This window comes from Notolepis coatsorum (assembly GCF_963971535.1).
Source record: "Notolepis coatsorum genome assembly, chromosome: 3".
NCBI classification, from domain to species: Eukaryota; Metazoa; Chordata; class Actinopteri; order Aulopiformes; family Paralepididae; genus Notolepis; species Notolepis coatsorum.
In genome coordinates this window covers 210,885,655-210,902,579 of record NC_140167.1, presented here as the reverse complement: position 1 = coordinate 210,902,579, position 16,925 = coordinate 210,885,655, and the positions used below count along the sequence as shown (strand labels likewise).

The window sequence follows — 16,925 nt, the reverse complement described above, 5'->3', positions numbered from 1 at the left end:
CTATCTATCTATCTATCTATCTATCTATCTATCTATCTATCTATCTATCTATCTATCTATCTATCTATCTATCTATCTATCTATCTATCTATCTATCTATCTATCTATCTATCTATCTATCTATCTATCTATCTATCTATCTATCTATCTATCTATCTATCTATCTATCTATCTATCTATCTATCTATCTATCTATCTATCTATCTATCTATCTATCTATCTATCTATCTATCTATCTATCTATCTATCTATCTATCTATCTATCTATCTATCTATCTATCTATCTATCTATCTATCTATCTATCTATCTATCTATCTATCTATCTATCTATCTATCTATCTATCTATCTATCTATCTATCTATCTATCTATCTATCTATCTATCTATCTATCTATCTATCTATCTATCTATCTATCTATCTATCTATCTATCTATCTATCTATCTATCTATCTATCTATCTATCTATCTATCTATCTATCTATCTATCTATCTATCTATCTATCTATCTATCTATCTATCTATCTATCTATCTATCTATCTATCTATCTATCTATCTATCTATCTATCTATCTATCTATCTATCTATCTATCTATCTATCTATCTATCTATCTATCTATCTATCTATCTATCTATCTATCTATCTATCTATCTATCTATCTATCTATCTATCTATCTATCTATCTATCTATCTATCTATCTATCTATCTATCTATCTATCTATCTATCTATCTATCTATCTATCTATCTATCTATCTATCTATCTATCTATCTATCTATCTATCTATCTATCTATCTATCTATCTATCTATCTATCTATCTATCTATCTATCTATCTATCTATCTATCTATCTATCTATCTATCTATCTATCTATCTATCTATCTATCTATCTATCTATCTATCTATCTATCTATCTACTTAGTAACTATAGTTACTGGCATCACTACTAATAGCCTACCGTTTTGTTTTGTAAAAATAAAATTAACAGATAAATAAAATAACATTTATATAAAAGAAAGACAATTTGGACGAAAATAGACCATTTGGGCAAAGTATTTAGTTGTCCTCATCGTTAGAAGTGACCCTGGAAGAAGAGCTGTCGGTGTTGGAAAAGTAAACGGAGTGCTCAGCAGAAACATGGCACGGAACTGAGCAGGCCATGCCGTGGGTTCAAGGGGGGCGGCTGTTGTTTGGAGAGGAAGACAGAAGTGCGGTTTGTTCATGTGGGAGGAAGGATTTTGAGAGGTGCGCCGAGTGGCGGCGTCTGCGTCCGTCGGAACTGTGCAGCGAAGGCATGTGTGGGAGTAGTAGTCGGTGGTGGGAGGCGGAAAAAGTGGCTGTGAGAGATCAGGAACAGCGAAGACCTCGCGAGTGGTGGCCCTGGCCTGTGAACGGCTGTCCAGGGTATTGGGAGGATCGTGATGGAAGTAAATGGTGTGAGAAGGGCGAGGAAGATAGCGGTAGGGATAAGAATGGCCATGACGAAGGGAAGGGGACGGGTGGGACCAGTATGGAGTGTAGTGGGGAAGAGAGTGGGGGAGAAGAGTGGAAAGAGGTGGTGAAGAAGAGTAGGGAAAGGGAGGGGAAGGGGAGTAAGAGGAAGAAAGAGAGGGGAGATAGCTTGAGTGGGTCAGAGGATGAGGGCAGAGGACAGGGTTTTGTAGGGTTGAATGTAGTGGTGTGATTTGAGGGGGAAGACGGAGTTAGGGATATAGAGCCGAGACAGCTGTCAAAGCTCATTAAAGCGCAGTTAGGTGAGGTAAGGTACGGAAAGGTGTTGGGGGATGGGAACTTGTTTATAGGGTGTGTAAGTGTAGTGCAGGTAGAGAGGGCAAGGGAAATGAAGAGCATTGGCAACGTGGTTATCCGTGAAGTAGCGATAGTAGGGGAGAAAAGGGATGGTGGTTGCAAGGGGGTGATTGGTGGAATTCCAATTAAGGTTAGTATGGATCAGCTGTTAGGAGATTTGAGGAGTGACGAACGTAATGGGAAAGTTAAGAGTGTAGAGAGGATGAAGAGAGGGGCAGAGAAGGAGGAGACGGGGACAATAGTCGTTCAGTTTGAGGGTGAGGTTAGTCCGAAAGTGGTATTTTTAGGGTTTTTGGCATATAGGGTTAGGGAGTTTGTGCCGAATCCGTTGAGGTGTTACAGGTGCCAGGAGTTTGGACATATAGCTAAGTGGTGTAGGAAGGGACAGAGATGTGGTAGGTGTAGTGGGGAGCATAAGTATGGGGAGTGTGAACAGGGAGTGGAGCCGAGGTGTTGTAGTTGTGGTGGGAAGCATAGTGTAGGGTATTGGGGTTGTGAGGCGGTGAAACGGGAGGTAGTGGTCCAGCAGGTGAGAAGGGAAGGTAGGATTTCATATGCGGAAGCAGCTAGGAAGGTAGGACAGGGACAGCAAGACAAGGGTCAGGGGTTTAGGGAAGGGCAGTTGGCAGTAAGGAATGTGCAGGAGGATCAGGGAAAGCAAGATAGGGAACAGGGTTTTAGGAAAGGGCAGCTGACAGTAGAGGAAGTTCAGGAGGAGAAGGAAAGGGTGTTTAGGGAGAAGTTGGATATGGTGGCCTTTGTGGCAGGAGTAGTGATTACAACAGCGACGGTTAGCGGTAGGACAGATAGGACCAAGTTGATAGTTCAAGCAGCAGTGGGACACTTGGGTATGAAGGGGTTGACAGTGGAGGATGTTATGAGGGAGTTACAGAGGGTGGCTGATCAAGTAGCGTTAGAGAAGGGGGGTGTGAGTGAGCGAGTAGTTCAGAGTCAGGCCACGGGAGGCGAAGCATGTATCGCGGAGGGGGAATCAGTCGGGAGGAAGCAGCGTTAGCTGCACGCCATTGGACAATGTGGGGGATGAAGGATTCCAGTAGATGGCGGTAGAGTAGAAGGAGAAGAGAATTTGTGAGAAGATCGAACAGTTAGGCAGCAATACGCCGAAAGGTGTCTAGTCTGCCGGAAATCACACGAAGAAGAAGGAGAAGAAGAAGTGACCCTGTGTGTATGGTGACGGTGGGCGGACGTGAATTCCCCAGACTGTCCCTTTAATTGGACCAGCGGGCCCACCACACAAACACGTTAAGTGTGCGCGTGCGTAGTGGAGCCACATTCTGGATATATCGGAGGCGACACACGGACGGGAGCGTTGTTGTTTCGGGCGCATTTGGGCAAAAACAAAACAGGTAAATAAAGTTAATAATTCCTATCTTGTCAAGTGGGGTAATATACGAAGAATACGCGTTCGGGACATTCTAGTTCCATCTATTTCCGATGCTCTTGTGTACATTTCTGACGACATTTGCTAGAATCACGTAGGCAGCAGGAGAACAGCAGCCAGCTGCACTGATCTACAAATCATTCAGCTTGTCAGCAGATCTCTCCCCGTGTCGCCAAATCAGACCTACTACCATTATTTAAGTGTTATGATTTGGCACAGCAGCGTAAACTATGGATGCTAACCGCCGTTATTATTAGCTATAGGTGCTGCTGCTGCCTGCTATCCCGTCTCTCTGCCTCTAAACCCTTTCACTGCCACACTACAGAAGGTTAACCCTTTCACTACCACACTACAGAAGGTTAACAGGCTGTTGTGTGGTAGTGAAAGGGTTAACCTTCTGTAGTGTGGTAGTGAAAGGGTTAACCTTCTGTAGTGTGGTAGTGAAAGGGTTAACCTTCTGTAGTGTGATAGTGAAAGCTTAACCTTCTGTAGTGTGGTAGTGAAGGGTTAACCTGCTGTAGTGTGGCAGTGAAAGGGTTAACCTTCTGTAGTGAAAGGGTTAACCTTCTGTCATGTGGCAGTGAAAGGGTTAACAGGCTGTTGTGTGGCAATGATAGGGTTAACCAGCTGTTGTGTGGTAGTGAAAAGGGTTAACCTTCTGTAGTGTGGTAGTGAAGGGTTAACCTTCTGTGTGTGGTAGTGAAAGGGTTAACCGGCTGTCGTGTGGCAGTGAAAGGGTTAACCTTCTGTGTGTTGTCGCAGTGAAAGGGTTAACCGGTTTGGTAGTGCGGCAGTGAAAGGGTTAACGGGTGGCGCGGCTCTTTGTTTGTTTGTGTCATTTTATTCTTCTGCTGCTGCGCTATTTTGGGTCCGACTCGTGTTGCTCTAACATTCCTGTAGCCCTGGTCATCTCCGGCAGCCATTGGGGTCAGTCGGCCACTTCTTCACGGACACCTGCTGCTCACAGCACATCGCCCGTGTGTTGACTATTGCTATTTCCGTTTTTTAAACACCCGGCTTTGAGGTGTAATATAATTGTAGGATTAAGCAGCGAGCCTCGTATCAATGACCGGCCCCGGAAAAGGGGCTACTGTCATTACAGTCGGTTTTTAGGAGATTAAAATCATTTTGTACAGGGGGGGAACAAGGAACAGCGAGAGCTGGAATTGTGGCTTCATCCGTTTAATTGTATTAATAGCTTGTTACGTTGTGTTCTAACTGTACAGTGTACATTATTGACCTCATCTGTACATGTCGGTTTCTACAGATAAGCCACACCAAACAGACCCGCGGGAAACATGGGGAGTGGTAAGTTTCCTCTAACGTGTTTACTGATGTTACCCTGCAGTCACAAATCCACATGAACTTGAGTTAAAAAAATAAATAAATGTCCCCCCAAGGCCATTCTAATGTTTTTAATGCAAGTTTCGGCATTGTTTTGGAACATGTCTGTAAGCTACATAGGGGCCTGCACTGTTCTAATCAGACATTCCTGTGGTGTGTTGAAGTGTTGGTCCTCCCTGTGCTCTTATCCTCTCCTGGACGCGTGGAGTCTTTTACCAACGGCGTTGCAGTTCCGCGTTCGGGTTCCGCGATCTGAATGGCCACTGTCGTTTCTCTCTGCGCCAATCGCGTTACGCCTATTTCTGCCTCTTAACAGCCTGCTAGCTAGCTAACGCCTAGTTCTATCACTGGTTAAGCTTGGCGACTCTTTCGAAGTTGGTTAAGGTTAGAGTCGCCAAGCTTAACCAGTGATGGAAGAACTAGGCGTCACGCGATTGGCGCTGAGAGAAACGTCAGTGGCCAATCGGATCGCGGAAAACTGCAACTCCGTTGGTAAAAGACTACACGCCTCCTGGACGCGTGAAACACAGGGCTGCTCTGTTCATCCCTCTTCACTCTCCTCCCCTCTCCTCTCCTGCCCTCTCCTGCCCTGCCCTCTCCTCTCCTCTCCTCTCCTCTCCTGCCCTCTCCTCTCCTCTCCTCTCCTGCCCTCCCCTCTCCTCCCCTCACCTGCCCTCCCCTCTCCTGCCCTCTCCTCTCCTGCCCTCCCCTCCCCTCTCCTCTCCTCCCCTCACCTGCCCTCCCCTCTCCTGCCCTCTCCTCTCCTGCCCTCCCCTCCCCTCTCCTCTCCTCTCCTCCCCTCACCTGCCCTCCCCTCTCCTGCCCTCTCCTCTCCTCTCCTGCCCTCCCCTCCCCTCTCCTCTCCTCCCCTCACCTGCCCTCCCCTCTCCTGCCCTCTCCTCTCCTCTCCTGCCCTCCCCTCCCCTCTCCTCCCCTCACCTGCCCTCCCCTCTCCTGCCCTCCCCTCTCCTCTCCTCCCCTCACCTGCCCTCCCCTCTCCTGCCCTCTCGCTCTCCTGCCTCTCCTCTCCTCTCCTCTCCTCTCCTCTCCTCTCCTCTCCTCTCCTCTCCTCACCTGCCCTCTCCTCTCCTCTCCTCTCCTCTCCTCTCCTCTCCTCTCCTCTCCTCTCCTCTCCTCACCTGCCCTCTCCTCTCCTCTCCTGCCCTCTCCTCTCCTCCTCTCCTCTCCTCTCCTCTCCTCTCCTCTCCTCTCCTCTCCTCACCTCCCCTCTCCTCTCCTCTCCTGCCCTCTCCTCTCCTCACCTGCCCTCTCCTCTCCTTCCCTCTCCTCATCTCCTCTCCTCTCCTGCCCTCTCCTTCCCTCTCCTCATCTCCTCTCCTCTCCTGCCCTCTCCTCTCCTGCCCTCTCCTCTCCTGCCCTCTCCTCTCCTGCCTCCTGCCCCCTCCTCTCCTCTCCTGCCCTCTCCTCTCCTGCCCTCTCCTCTCCTGCCCTCTCCTCTCCTGCCTCCTGCCCCCTCCTCTCCTCTCCTGCCCTCTCCTCTCCTCTCCTGCCCTCTCCTCTCCTGCCTCCTCCCCTCTCCTCTCCTCTCCTCTCCTGCCCTCTCCTCTCCTCTCCTGCCCCCCCCTCTCCTCTCCTATGCTGCACAGGGATCGACGAGTAAATCAAAGGAGCTTTTGTTTTATGCAGAAATGCAGTTAGTGGGCAGCAGTCAGTTCTACTTCTATTGGCTTTGTATCAATCTCTCTCTCACACTTTCTTTCTTCTTCTTTCCCGGCATCTCTCTCTCACATTTCTCCTCTCCCCCCTCTCTCCTCTGTTCCCCCCACTCCTCTCTCTCTCTCTCACACTCCTACGCCCCCTCTTTTCTCTCTCCTGTTCCCCCTCCACCTCTCTCCTCTGTTCTCTGCCTTTCTCCTCCGTTTCCCCTCCTCTGCCTCTCTCTCTCTGTCGTCGTCCCCCTCCACCTCTCTCTCCTCTGTTATCTGCCCCTCTCCTCCGTTTCCCCCCTCCTCTGCCTCTCTCTCTCTGTTCACCCCCCCTCCTCTGCCTCTCTCTCTCCTCTGTTCCCCCTCCACCTCTCTCTCCTCTGTTTCCCCCCTCCTCTCTCTCTCCTCCGTTTCCCTCCCTCCTCTGCCTCTCTCTCTCCATTTCCCCCTCCTCTCTCTCTCCTCCGTTTCCCTCCCTCCTCTGCCTCTCTCTCCATTTCCCCCTCCTCTCTCTCCTCCGTTTCCCCCCTCCTCTGCCTCTCTCTCTCCTCTGTTTCCCCCCCCCTCCCCCTCTCCTCTTTCATTCTATTCTTTAATTTTGCTTAATTTGCCCTCCCTCCCTCATGGCTTCCTCCACCCCGCTGTGACTCTCATAATCTCACTCCCCCGTTCTCTCTCTCTCCCTCTCTCTCTCTCCCCCTCTCTCTCTCCCTCTCTCTCTCTCCTCTCTCTCTCTCTCTCTCTCTCTCTCCCTCTCCCTCACTCCCCCGTTCTCTCCCTCCCTCTCTCTCTCCCTCTCTCTCTCTCTCTCTCTCTCTCCCCCTCCCTCTCTCTCTCTCTCTCTCTCTCCCTCTCTCCCCCTCCCAGTGTTCCTGCCGGCAGACGTGGCCCACTCGGTGCTGCGTCGGCTGCGCAGGGCCAACTTCCTGCTGGAGGAGATGAAGCAGGGCAACATCCAGAGGGAGTGCAGGGAGGAGATCTGCACCTACGAGGAGGCGAGGGAGGCCTTCGAGAACGACGAGAAGACTGTGAGAGGACACACGCACATGCCGGCCACACACACACACGCCAGACAAAAAAAATAAAAAAATTTATTAACCTTTATTTACCCAGGGTAGGTTCTCTGAGCACAGATGCTCTTTTTCAGCTACGCCCTGCTTCACATTCACACAGTTCCATTCACGCCTGGGAGCTGTCCAGTACAACCACAGTCTGACACCTGGGAGCTGCCCAGTACAACCACAGTCTGACACCTGGGAGCTGCCCAGTACAACCACAGTCTGACACCTGGGAGCTGCCCAGTACAACCACAGTCTGACACCTGGGAGCTGCCCAGTACAACCACAGTCTGACACCTGGGAGCTGCCCAGTACAACCACAGTCTGACACCTGGGAGCTGCCCAGTACAACCACAGTCTGACACCGTTGGCCACTGAGCACATCCACTGGAGCAGTTGGGGATTAAGTGCCTTGCTCAAGGACACTTCAGCGGTTGGTGTTAAGAGGATAGGAGAGTTATTAATTTATTAATTTAGTTATTAATTCACTTCTTCCCCAGCCCAGATTCTTTTCCTGCCGGTCCGGGGGATCGAACCAGCGACCTTCCGGTCACAAACCTGCTTCTCTAACCATTAGGCCACACACACACACGCCCACACACACATCCCACACACACGCCACACATGCCAGAGAACTGACCACTCGACTGGTTATTGGAATATATGGAGTTCTGGATTTCTTATGTTAGGTTAACGGGTTGAACGATATGTTGGGTTTAGGGATGGCTCCGATACTGGCCAAATTCATAGGATTGGATATCGGGAAGTATTTTCCCATCCGATTACATGCCGTAAAGCAAGCGGTGTCACATGAACAGTAGTAGCAACGTTAGCGTTAGCTAAACGTGAGTCAACTTGTTAGCAGCACGCCACGATCATGTCAGCTGTGTGGAGTTATTTTAAGCTCAAAGAAGAGAAAAAAAAGTAGTAGAACGCGCTCACCTCACTTAACTTGACACTGGGTGCTGTAACCTCTGATACTATACACAAAAAATAGGGAAACGAGTCCAGGCACGCACTCCAGGTTTTTCAAATGTATTGGCAGCCTGAAATCATGACGTTTCTGTGTGAACACACCTTCTTCAGAAAATGACTTGTATCTCAAGCACAAAGAAGAAAAAGGTGTAATATCTGCAACGGAAGTTTTTCTAGGGGTGGCGGCAACACTGGAAACTTCAACACCACAAACTTAAACACGTGCAGATTCATCATGGAGACGAGAGTTCAAACGTGCAACGAATGCCAAGATGAAACGTTTTGCCCCAGCAGCTAGCATAGCTGGAAACCATTCAGAAGCGCGAGAAACTCCCTGGCTGCAGACGGTAACAAAGCAAAGCTGATAACCGCGAAAATAACCACATTTATTGTGCTGAACGACCAGCCCCTTTCTGTTGTTGAAAATGTAGGTTTCTGACTCTTAGCCTCACTTCATGTTGCCAAACCGGCATTTTATCTCCGACACGGCTATCCCAAATAAGTACAAGAAGCAAGTGGGGGGCGAGTTTAGTTCTAAATGCTTGGAAAACCTTGAGTTTCACGACTGACGATCTGGAGTTGATATAAGCTAACTTGATATTAGGTGGAAGAGCCTGGAGTTAAGCCCGTTTTGAGTTTCACGTCATTTATTTCACGTCACAAATGGATCAATACAGTCCGTATTAAGTGATGTTGTGTTTCTTTTTCAAATGTAGCCAAGAGTAAAGACCCTAACGCTATCAAAACGGCAGTCAAAGTGTATATTTTCAGCACTACGTTTGTTTAGCAATGATTTAAAAATCTCTGCGCATTGCACCGGAAAACGGACGGTTTAGACACGAGGACAGGAAGCCGTCATGAAATCGTTGTAGTCTTAACTTATTATAGCTGTATAGCATAGCTGTCAACCATCCCGTTCTTCCCGGGAACATCACTTGCAATTCCCCTCCGTGACGACAGGTGGCAGCAGTGTAGATTAGAAAGTTGGCACAGGAAGTCAGACCGGAAGACGGTTGCGATCCGAAGAAGAAGAAGAGCGACCGGATAAAGGACGATCTACCTACAAAAGGCAGAGAATCTTCTTCTTCTTCTTCTTCTTCTTCTTCTTCTTCTTCTTCTTCTTCTTCTTCTTCTTCTTCTTCTTCTTCTTCTTCTTCTTCTTCTTCTTCTTCTTCTTCTTCTTCTTCTTCTTCTTCTTCTTCTTCTTCTTCTTCTTCTTCTTCTTCTTCTTCTTCTTCTTCTTCTTCTTCTTCTTCTTCTTCTTCTTCTTCTTCTTCTTCTTCTTCTTCTTCTTCTTCTTCTTCTTCTTCTTCTTCTTCTTCTTCTTCTTCTTTATTGGCGGTTGGCACATCCTTCTTGGTGCATTACCACCACCTCCTCTAGCTTGATGTGGTCTTAACGTTGCAATACCGCCATCTTCTGGACCCCTTTACCTCCTACAATGTCCATTCTGCGTTCACCATCCTGGAGTGCAGCTAATGCTGCTTCCTCCTGACTGAGTCCCCCTCCGTGAGACACGCTTCGCCTCCTGTTGCCTGACTCTGGACTTCTCGATCACTCACACCCCCCTTCTCTCTTACCTGATCACTCACACCCCCCTTCTCTAACTCTCTTACCTGATCACTCACACCCCCCGGCCCCTTCTCTAACTCTCTTACTTGATCACCCACAACCCCCTTCTCTAACTCACTTACTACTTCCTGCCATACCAACCCCTTCATACCCATGTGTTGTACTGCTGCTTTAACTATTAACTTTATCCGTTCTGTTCTACCGCTAACCATCGCTGTTGCATTCACTACTCCTGCCACAAAGGCCACTATATTCAACTTCTCTGCCCTGACATTGCTGTTCTTAGGAAATGTTGCACATGGTGGAAATAATGGAAATTAACATTTCTAACATTAACATTTAGTGTATGTTTAAAGTTGATACATTGAGGCATGGTAGAATTTCACTTTATATTACAGCAGTATCTGTTTTTATAACATTACAATTAGTGTCTGACACTATAGACAGATGTTAAAAGTCAAAGTCAACTTTGTCATTTTCCAATTTGTGCAAGACATACAGAATTTTTTTATTACGTGCCCCCCTTCCCACGGTGTATATATAGAAAGAGACAATAAACACAAAAGTAACATAGGACACAATATACAACACACAGGCCTATGTACAATATAAACAGTGCCTACAATTAAATTAATTAATGAATTAAATAAGAGGTAAAAGAGAACTTAGTGTAAATATTCTTTAATTTGTGTCAACGTTATAAAAATCCTTGTATTCAACAAATTAATTATGATACACCACAATGTGCCCTTTCTATCTATTCTAAATCTATGGCCTCGCGATTCCACGGCTGCGCACTGCCGACAATATATAATAATATACATACGAGGGGGAGGAGACTACATTGGGAGGGGGCGGGCCGGGGTAAAGGGGGCGGGGCGAAATATCAATTTTTTTCTAATCCCAATGTTGACAGCTATGGGGGGGGGGGGGGGGGGGGCATTATCGGATGGGTATCGGCAGATACTCGAGGCTGTGGTATCGGACTTTAAAAAGTGGTATTGTGCCATCCCTAGTTAGGTTAACAGGTTGAACAATGCATTGATATGTTACGTTAACAGGTTGATGTATTGATATGTACAGTTAACCTAACATATCAATACATTGTTTGACCTGTTAACCTAACATATCAATTCAATACATCATCAACCTGTTAACCTAACATATCAATACATCATCAACCTGTTAACCTAACATATCAATACATTGTTCAACCTGTTAACCTAACATATCAATACATCATCAACCTGTTAACCTAACATATCAATACATTGTTCAACCTGTTAACCTAACATATCAATATATCGTTCAACCTGTTAGGTTAACAGGTTGATGATGTATTGATATGTTAGGTTAACAGGTTGCTGATGTATTGATATGTTAGGTTAACAGGTTGATGATGTATTGATATGTTAGGTTAACAGGTTGAACAATGTATTGATATGTTAGGTTAACAGGTTGATGATGTATTGATATGTTAGGTTAACAGGTTGATGATGTATCTGTGGGGATTGAGTGCATTCCAGTTTTGTCCTCCTCCAGACCTTCAAGTAAGGTCTAACAAGTTAAACAAACGTCCACCTGATGGGGTTAAAACATCCGCCACACCTCATGCATTCTAGGGGTGGGAATCGCCAGAGACCTCACGATACGATACTATCGCGATACTTGCGTCACGATACGATAGTATCGCACTAAATATATCGCGATACGCTGAGTATTGCGAACATTTTCAATTTATTTTTATCAAATTTCATTTATTACCTTTTTTCAACTGCAAAGTAAAACTGTCAACATGTTTTATCTAATAAAATAAAGTTCAGTCTGTTCATCTCACTTAAATAATTTTTATTGCAGAAAATGGTATTTTCTCAAGCAGACGGATGTAAACTGTAATCTGTGTTGCATGTACCTGACAAACTGAACTGTTTGTATTACAGTCATATTCCAACTTAACTGAATGCACATGTGTGTGTGTGGACTACTGTACTATTACAGGTGTTGAAATTAACAATGCAACTTCCTTATACAAAAAAAATATATATATATTTTTTATGAATAATAAAATATCGATACTTGGCGTCCCTGTATCGATACAGTATCGCCACGCAAAGTATCGCGATACTACTACGTATCGATTTTTCCCCCACCACTAATGCATTCACCTGAAAACACACACGGCTCAACTACAGTGTTTTTCGGTCCAGCGCAGGAATCCTACTCCCAGTGCGTTTCTGGAATGTGGCTGTTTTCCAGGAAGTTAGTGATTGTTATCGACAGGAAGAGCGGCTGAGTGGAGGGAGGGAGGGAGACGGAGGCTGATTGTTAAACTATCGGGAGGGAGGGCTGGAGAGCACAGTCACGCAGATGGGCACGCGCACAGTCATGTGGATGGCGGTGGTTTGGGTGTTATTGTCCTCCACTGCTATTGTGTTGCAAATAACAAAGTATTCATCGGGTGGACAGTGAGTCACACAGCCTTTATAGAAACATTTATTGTGCTGTGAAATGTAGTTTGTTTTAGATTACCGGTAATTCTTTGATGACCACTAGGGGTGTAACGATTCGACCTCGCAACGATTCCATTCGATTACGATTCTTCAGGCAACGATTCAATGCATCATGAGATCTCTTCATTTGACCACGACATTTTCTATCAGTTAATTCCCCCAAAAAATCTGAATACACAAATGTGGCTGGGGGAACTGATTCACTCAGCATGAATGGACTATAGGTCAATAAAAACAATACACACACACACAAAAAACATAAAAAAAAAAAACAATACACAAAAAGAAAAACATACTTTTTTTTTTATATATTTCGATTAATTTTGATTCTAACATATTCAAATCGATGCATCGAATCGAACACATTAGAATCGATGCATTAAGATTAATCGATGCATCGTTAGTTACACCCCCATTGACCACACAGCCAGGCTGGTGGAATTAGTTTTCAGTGCATATAACATTATTCCAACATAGAACATCACTTGCATACTACAGTACATGCAGTTAAATACATAGATACATGTTAAGAGCTACAGGCAGTCTCTATCTATCTCAATCACCTACTCGAGATAGAAGCCTGTGGCCGCTCGATATCCCCCAGCGAGGTGCTAAACTCGCCAAGTTCTCGAGTCAATTACTATTTCTGTCTAGTTTACTTCATAGTCACTGGTCTAGTTATATCCAGTTGATATGAAATGTAAGCATAGAAGAGTTGTTAACCTCTTCTTGTTTGTAATAAACCGAATGTATGTCTAGGAGAACTCTCATTGCCTATAATAACAATATTATCATTGTTATCATCAATATCATCATTTTATGTAATGCCTGTTAGGCTGCTTCTCTGGAAGCCTGATGATCTTACGTCACCACCACCACCATCATCACGTCCTCATTTGTGAGGAAAGGCCTGTTAATAACATATATATATAATATATAATTTTTTAGCTGCAAAACATTAACCAGTCAATTGATTCAATCTGTATTACATGCTGTCAGTACATTATAGTCACCTTCAATAGGAAATCAGGGCGGCGGCCGGCATCGTGGCACATTGCTGGCAGAAATCAGTCCAAGGATTCAATGGATAATTAGAAAAAAGTAATCTTTATTTCAATGAAGTTACAAAAAAGGACTGTATTGGATATGTCCCTTACAGTTTAAAAGATTATATAATACAAAACATCTCATCTCTAAGATCGCAATAGCCTGACACGGCTGGTGTCGTGCAAGCAAAATCCTGCATCTTGTCTTCTAAAGTAACAAATGGAAAAATCTAAATCAAAATCTGTCTCATAGCAAAAAACTCTCTTTGTCATTTTGAGCAAAAGAGCAAATGAGCTAAAAAACAAAGCTTTGTCCGGGGGACTCCACTTTGAAAAATAGACCGATTCCGTTCCTTACGGTATCGGCCGCTAGAAGAAAGTGTCTGCAAGCAAAATCTGAAAATCTGAGCTCTCGAAGTTGGAGCAGTCATTTTTATATCATATCAGGACCTCTTTGCCATTGGTCCAAAAACAGTGATGTCACAGCTATGTCATTCCACTAGCCAATCAACGTATAACACACATAGTAAGGATGGACTCCTCCCCTTCTAGTCGTTACATCTACTGGAGAAGTAACAGATTACTTTCTTCTGGGAAAAACCCCATTACGTCATTTAAACATGTATGCATGTCTGCTCTGCTTCCTCACTGCAAGGGTTAACTCTGCAGGCTCCTCTTGGTCGGAGCGGTCTCCAAGGCCACATTCTTATCGTTAACTCCTTTACTACACATTCTAGGAAAAGGCCCTGCAGTATTGATGGAAGAGAATGGCCTGTGTAGTGTACAATACATGAATACACTTCCTGCATGAATAGTCTTATACGCTTATATATATATATACAGATATATATATACATACCTATCACATCTAGGCGCATACAGTAACGTATGCCTAGATTTAAAACAGATATATTTTTTACACAAGTGGGAGGAAGAATATACAGACATTCCTCATAATCATATATAATAAACATAAGAACAGGATGTCATAATAACCAGTGTCACTAGTTGGCTGTGACACTTCACAATACATAAATACAAAAATCACGATTTATGTCCTTAACAGCAGAGGTAGGGGGGATTGTTATAGATTGTTGAGTTTTATTGTGGTATTTCTGCTCTCTTACTCTGGTTTCTTTCCTCCCGATTTGGATGCAGAGGCGCTTCTGGGATGAGTACGTGAGGGAGAGCAGCCCGACGGGGGGGCTGGAGGCGGTGGTGGGCGGCGTCCACTCCCTCTACCTGATCCTGCCGCTGCTGCTGGGCGTGCTGCTCGTCGCCGCCGTGGCCATCACCGTCTGGCGCTGCCACTCCCGCAAGCGCTCGGAGCGCAGCGGCGGCAGCCCCGGCCTCGCCCGCTCGCACCACCACCACCACGACCCCGGCCTCTCGGTGGTCTCCATGGACCAGTGGGGGAGGGAGTACCACCAGCACCACCACCACGACCACTCTGAGCTCAGCGCGCACAGTAGCCCCGCCTACCCGGGCTCCTCCGAGCTCACGTCGGGGGGGAGGGGCGGCGCTGGAGACCCGCCGCCGTCCTACGAGGAGGCCGTGGGCCACGCGGACGTCCATGTGGAGACGGACCCTCCCCCGCAGTACGAGGACATCGTGGACACCAGCACCACCAGTGTCCACATGGGCCCCCCGCAGGGGAAGTGACACCAGCACCACCAGGGTCCACATGGGCCCGCAGGGGAAGTGAAGCCACATGGGCCCGCAGGGGAAGTGAAGCCACATGGGCCCGCAGGGGAAGTGAAGCCACATGGGCCCGCAGGGGAAGTGAAGCCACTGCATCGTTTCTGTTTACATTTTTTAATCACCACCACCGCCACAACAAATGCCCTAACCTACCATTAAGACTTCCTCTTTAACATTAGGAATGACATCATTCTGACATCACCAGCCCCTACCTTGACTCTCTTCCAAAACACCCCCGCCCCCCCCTAACTGTGTATGGTTAATGGACTAATGGAGATGATACTGGATCCAGCGCTGTTGGAAACTTGCACTAACTACTCGTCGAGGAGGTAGTCATGGCAACGGAAGACGGAGCCAGCGATACCAAAACACAGTTCGAGACCTGCGTCGCTTCCATACCGTCATACTGTAGAAGGTCATTCTAACTCCAGAAGAAGGCGTAACGGATGCATGTGATGTAATAGAAGATGAAAAAAAAAAATGAAAAAAAAGTTGCCGATCGCCATACGAGAGGGAAGTGATTCTAATGTATAGAATTATTATTTCCCCCAAATGTGTTTTGAGTTCTAGGAAATGTAAAGAAGCTTAATTCTGTTTGATAGGAATGCTGAAATATGTCTTTGTGTCATGTGTGTCCCGTCTGTTGGACTATATGTTACGTGTTAGGCGGTCACAGGCTCTCTGCACGAGTGTCTCGTATAACCCAGCGTTGTTTGTTTGTTGATGGTTAAAACTCTTCCCGCTGTGCATAATCGCAGCGGGTGTGACATTTACTCTGGCCCTGTTTTTGAATACTGTGAATACGCGTCTCGGGATGTCCGATATTATCGGCCTACCGATATTGGCATTAAAATGTAACATCGGAAATTATCGGTATCGGTTTTCAATTTTTTTTTAAATAATCTTTAATTTTTTTTACATTTTATTTACCCAGGCAAGCAAGTAAGAACATTCTTATTTTTATTTATTGTCAAAAGTATGCACAATGTTGTGTTAATTCCACGACAAGAGATATGTAATGTTAATTACCTGAAATTATTCCGTTTTTTTTGGGGGGGGGGGGGGGACCCTGCATATATCGGTATCGGAAATTAAGAGTTGGACTATATCGGATATCGGTAAGAAAGCCAATATCGAACATCCCTATACGCATCCTTTTGCCCCGTTCTCTCTCTCTCCACAAAGGAATCACTGATCTAATGCAATTAGATCAGCTCAAGTGATGTTTTGCCATAGGAGAACGGGGGGGGGCGGAGCATTTGGAACCTCTTCGGATACTATATCCAGGTGCAAGTGTGACTTGTGTCTTCATATGGAGATCTTGTGATGTGATTCTTGCACCTTATCAAAAATGAGGCGAGATCTCCTTTTTTTTAAGGTGGTGGATACGAACGGGGCGGGAGCCTAGTTGGTGTGGGCCATTGAGTGACAGGTGACCCACTGTGGGACAGAAGGGGGGGCGAGCAGGGGATTAAGCCCCCATTCCTCTCATGACGGGAAAACATGCAGTATTAATTATCACTATGGACAGAGTCAATGTTAAGCATGTGTAAATGTATAAATATGTATATATGGTATGTATGTGTGAGGGTTTTTAGTGAGTGCTATTTTTCTTTTTTTTAACTGCATAGAAATGCATTGATATACTAATCCAGGCAGTGAATGAATGAACTTTGTGTTAAAAAAGCTTAAACTGTCTTGATGAGGACGGTCGATGTCAAAAAGGACCATGATAATCTCAATATGCAAGACTCCTCCTGCACACATTCTACAAAACACACAAATATATATATCTGCCTAATATTAATTGTCCTCTACACCAGGATATTGTTGATACAT

At 45.8% G+C, this 16,925-nt stretch overlaps 1 protein-coding gene across 2 annotated transcripts; it reads left to right on the top strand.

The window, feature by feature from the left end:
- The first annotated feature begins 2,888 nt into the window (after positions 1-2,888).
- prrg1 (proline rich Gla (G-carboxyglutamic acid) 1) lies at positions 2,889-16,757 on the top strand. Of its 2 annotated transcripts, XM_084311080.1 has the most exons (5): positions 2,889-3,178; positions 4,481-4,521; positions 6,165-6,225; positions 7,092-7,252; positions 14,544-16,757. In XM_084311080.1, the coding sequence occupies exons 3-5, from the start codon at positions 6,207-6,209 to the stop codon at positions 15,045-15,047; spliced, it is 684 nt and encodes a 227-aa protein (XP_084167206.1). In that variant the 5' UTR covers positions 2,889-3,178; positions 4,481-4,521; positions 6,165-6,206; the 3' UTR covers positions 15,048-16,757. The 2 variants fall into 2 exon arrangements, with proteins under 2 accessions (XP_084167206.1, XP_084167207.1); XM_084311081.1 differs by lacking the exon at positions 6,165-6,225 and having other exon boundaries at positions 2,891-3,178.
- Positions 16,758-16,925: the final 168 nt, after the last annotated feature.

Excerpts from the sequence above, each read along its gene's own strand:
- prrg1 (XM_084311080.1), top strand. Across the intron at positions 7,253-14,543 it reads TCGAGAACGACGAGAAGACT|AGGCGCTTCTGGGATGAGTA; the intron begins GTGAGAGGACAC and ends ATTTGGATGCAG.